Below are 907 nucleotides of genomic sequence, written 5' to 3'. Positions count from 1 at the left end.
GAAAACTGGAGAGCGAGCTGCTAGGATGGCCTTGTGAGCCCTGAATTCATGGCCAGCTACCAACAGGGTGCAGTCTGTGTAGAGGGAATTCTCCCATAGCTCCCCTAGGTCATCTGTCAACATGGACCTCACATCCTTAATTGCAGGTGTCATGTCTTGTCCAAGCTCACCAAAGACAGCTCCTTCTAATCTCAACTTGCAGCAGAGGGTGAGCTGGTCTTCAGGGAGAAGCCCATGCTCATCGGAGAGCAGATCTCGAAGGAGGAACCTCGGGAATCCCTTCTGTTGGCATTGCAGAAAGCTTACGACCCTGTCACTCTTCATATTTTGAACTTTCTCTCCTTGGGAATTTCTGACCCAGAACTCAAAATTCCCACAAACTGGCCTGGTTGGACAGCTGAGCAACACCAGGAAAACTGACAGGTAATCTCTGCTTTCTTCATCAATTCCATTTGGGTATACCCTCAAACACCATGCCATTTCTTCTTTGGCCTTTAATGAGAACACTGGGCTTGTAATCTTTTTCCGAATTCCCCCCATGCAAAATGAAAAGTTGCAAATGGTCCACTCATAGCAGAATTCCTGAACACTGTTCTGTGTGGAGCCCCAGCTCTTGGCTTCCAGGTCACCTGACATTTTTCCTGGAGGTAGTTTAGAGGTCAAAGGAAATCTAAAAAGAAGAACTAGAAGTTATTTATTCTTCCTCCTGTTGCATACAATCATAGGATACACTTTAGCTTTTACTTTCAATTTGTCCTAAAATCTCTGTCCTTGTCTCTACCTCTGTCTGTCTCTCTCTGTCTGTCTTCCTCTGCTTCCCTCTATTCTCTACCCTACTAGCCTCCCCTCCCCATGCTGTAAGTAAACTCTATTCAATACTAATCCTGTCATATGGCCTGTACCTGAA

General features: G+C 45.8%; 1 protein-coding gene across 1 annotated transcript in view; it reads right to left on the bottom strand.

Annotated features, from left to right (window-relative positions):
* LOC116093285 (TD and POZ domain-containing protein 2-like) overlaps positions 1 to 636 on the bottom strand; it is a 2,711-nt gene extending 2,075 nt beyond the window's left edge. The window contains exon 1 of the mRNA XM_031374652.1: positions 7 to 636. Coding sequence (XP_031230512.1) covers positions 7 to 636 — 630 coding nt within the window. The remainder of the gene's footprint in view (positions 1 to 6) is intronic.
* Between the last annotated feature and the right edge of the window lie 271 nt (positions 637 to 907).

Source organism: Mastomys coucha, unplaced genomic scaffold (assembly GCF_008632895.1).
Source record: "Mastomys coucha isolate ucsf_1 unplaced genomic scaffold, UCSF_Mcou_1 pScaffold16, whole genome shotgun sequence".
Lineage (NCBI taxonomy): Eukaryota > Metazoa > Chordata > Mammalia > Rodentia > Muridae > Mastomys > Mastomys coucha.
The sequence above is the reverse complement of the archived record's forward strand: the minus strand, read 5'-3'. Positions and strand labels throughout refer to the sequence as shown.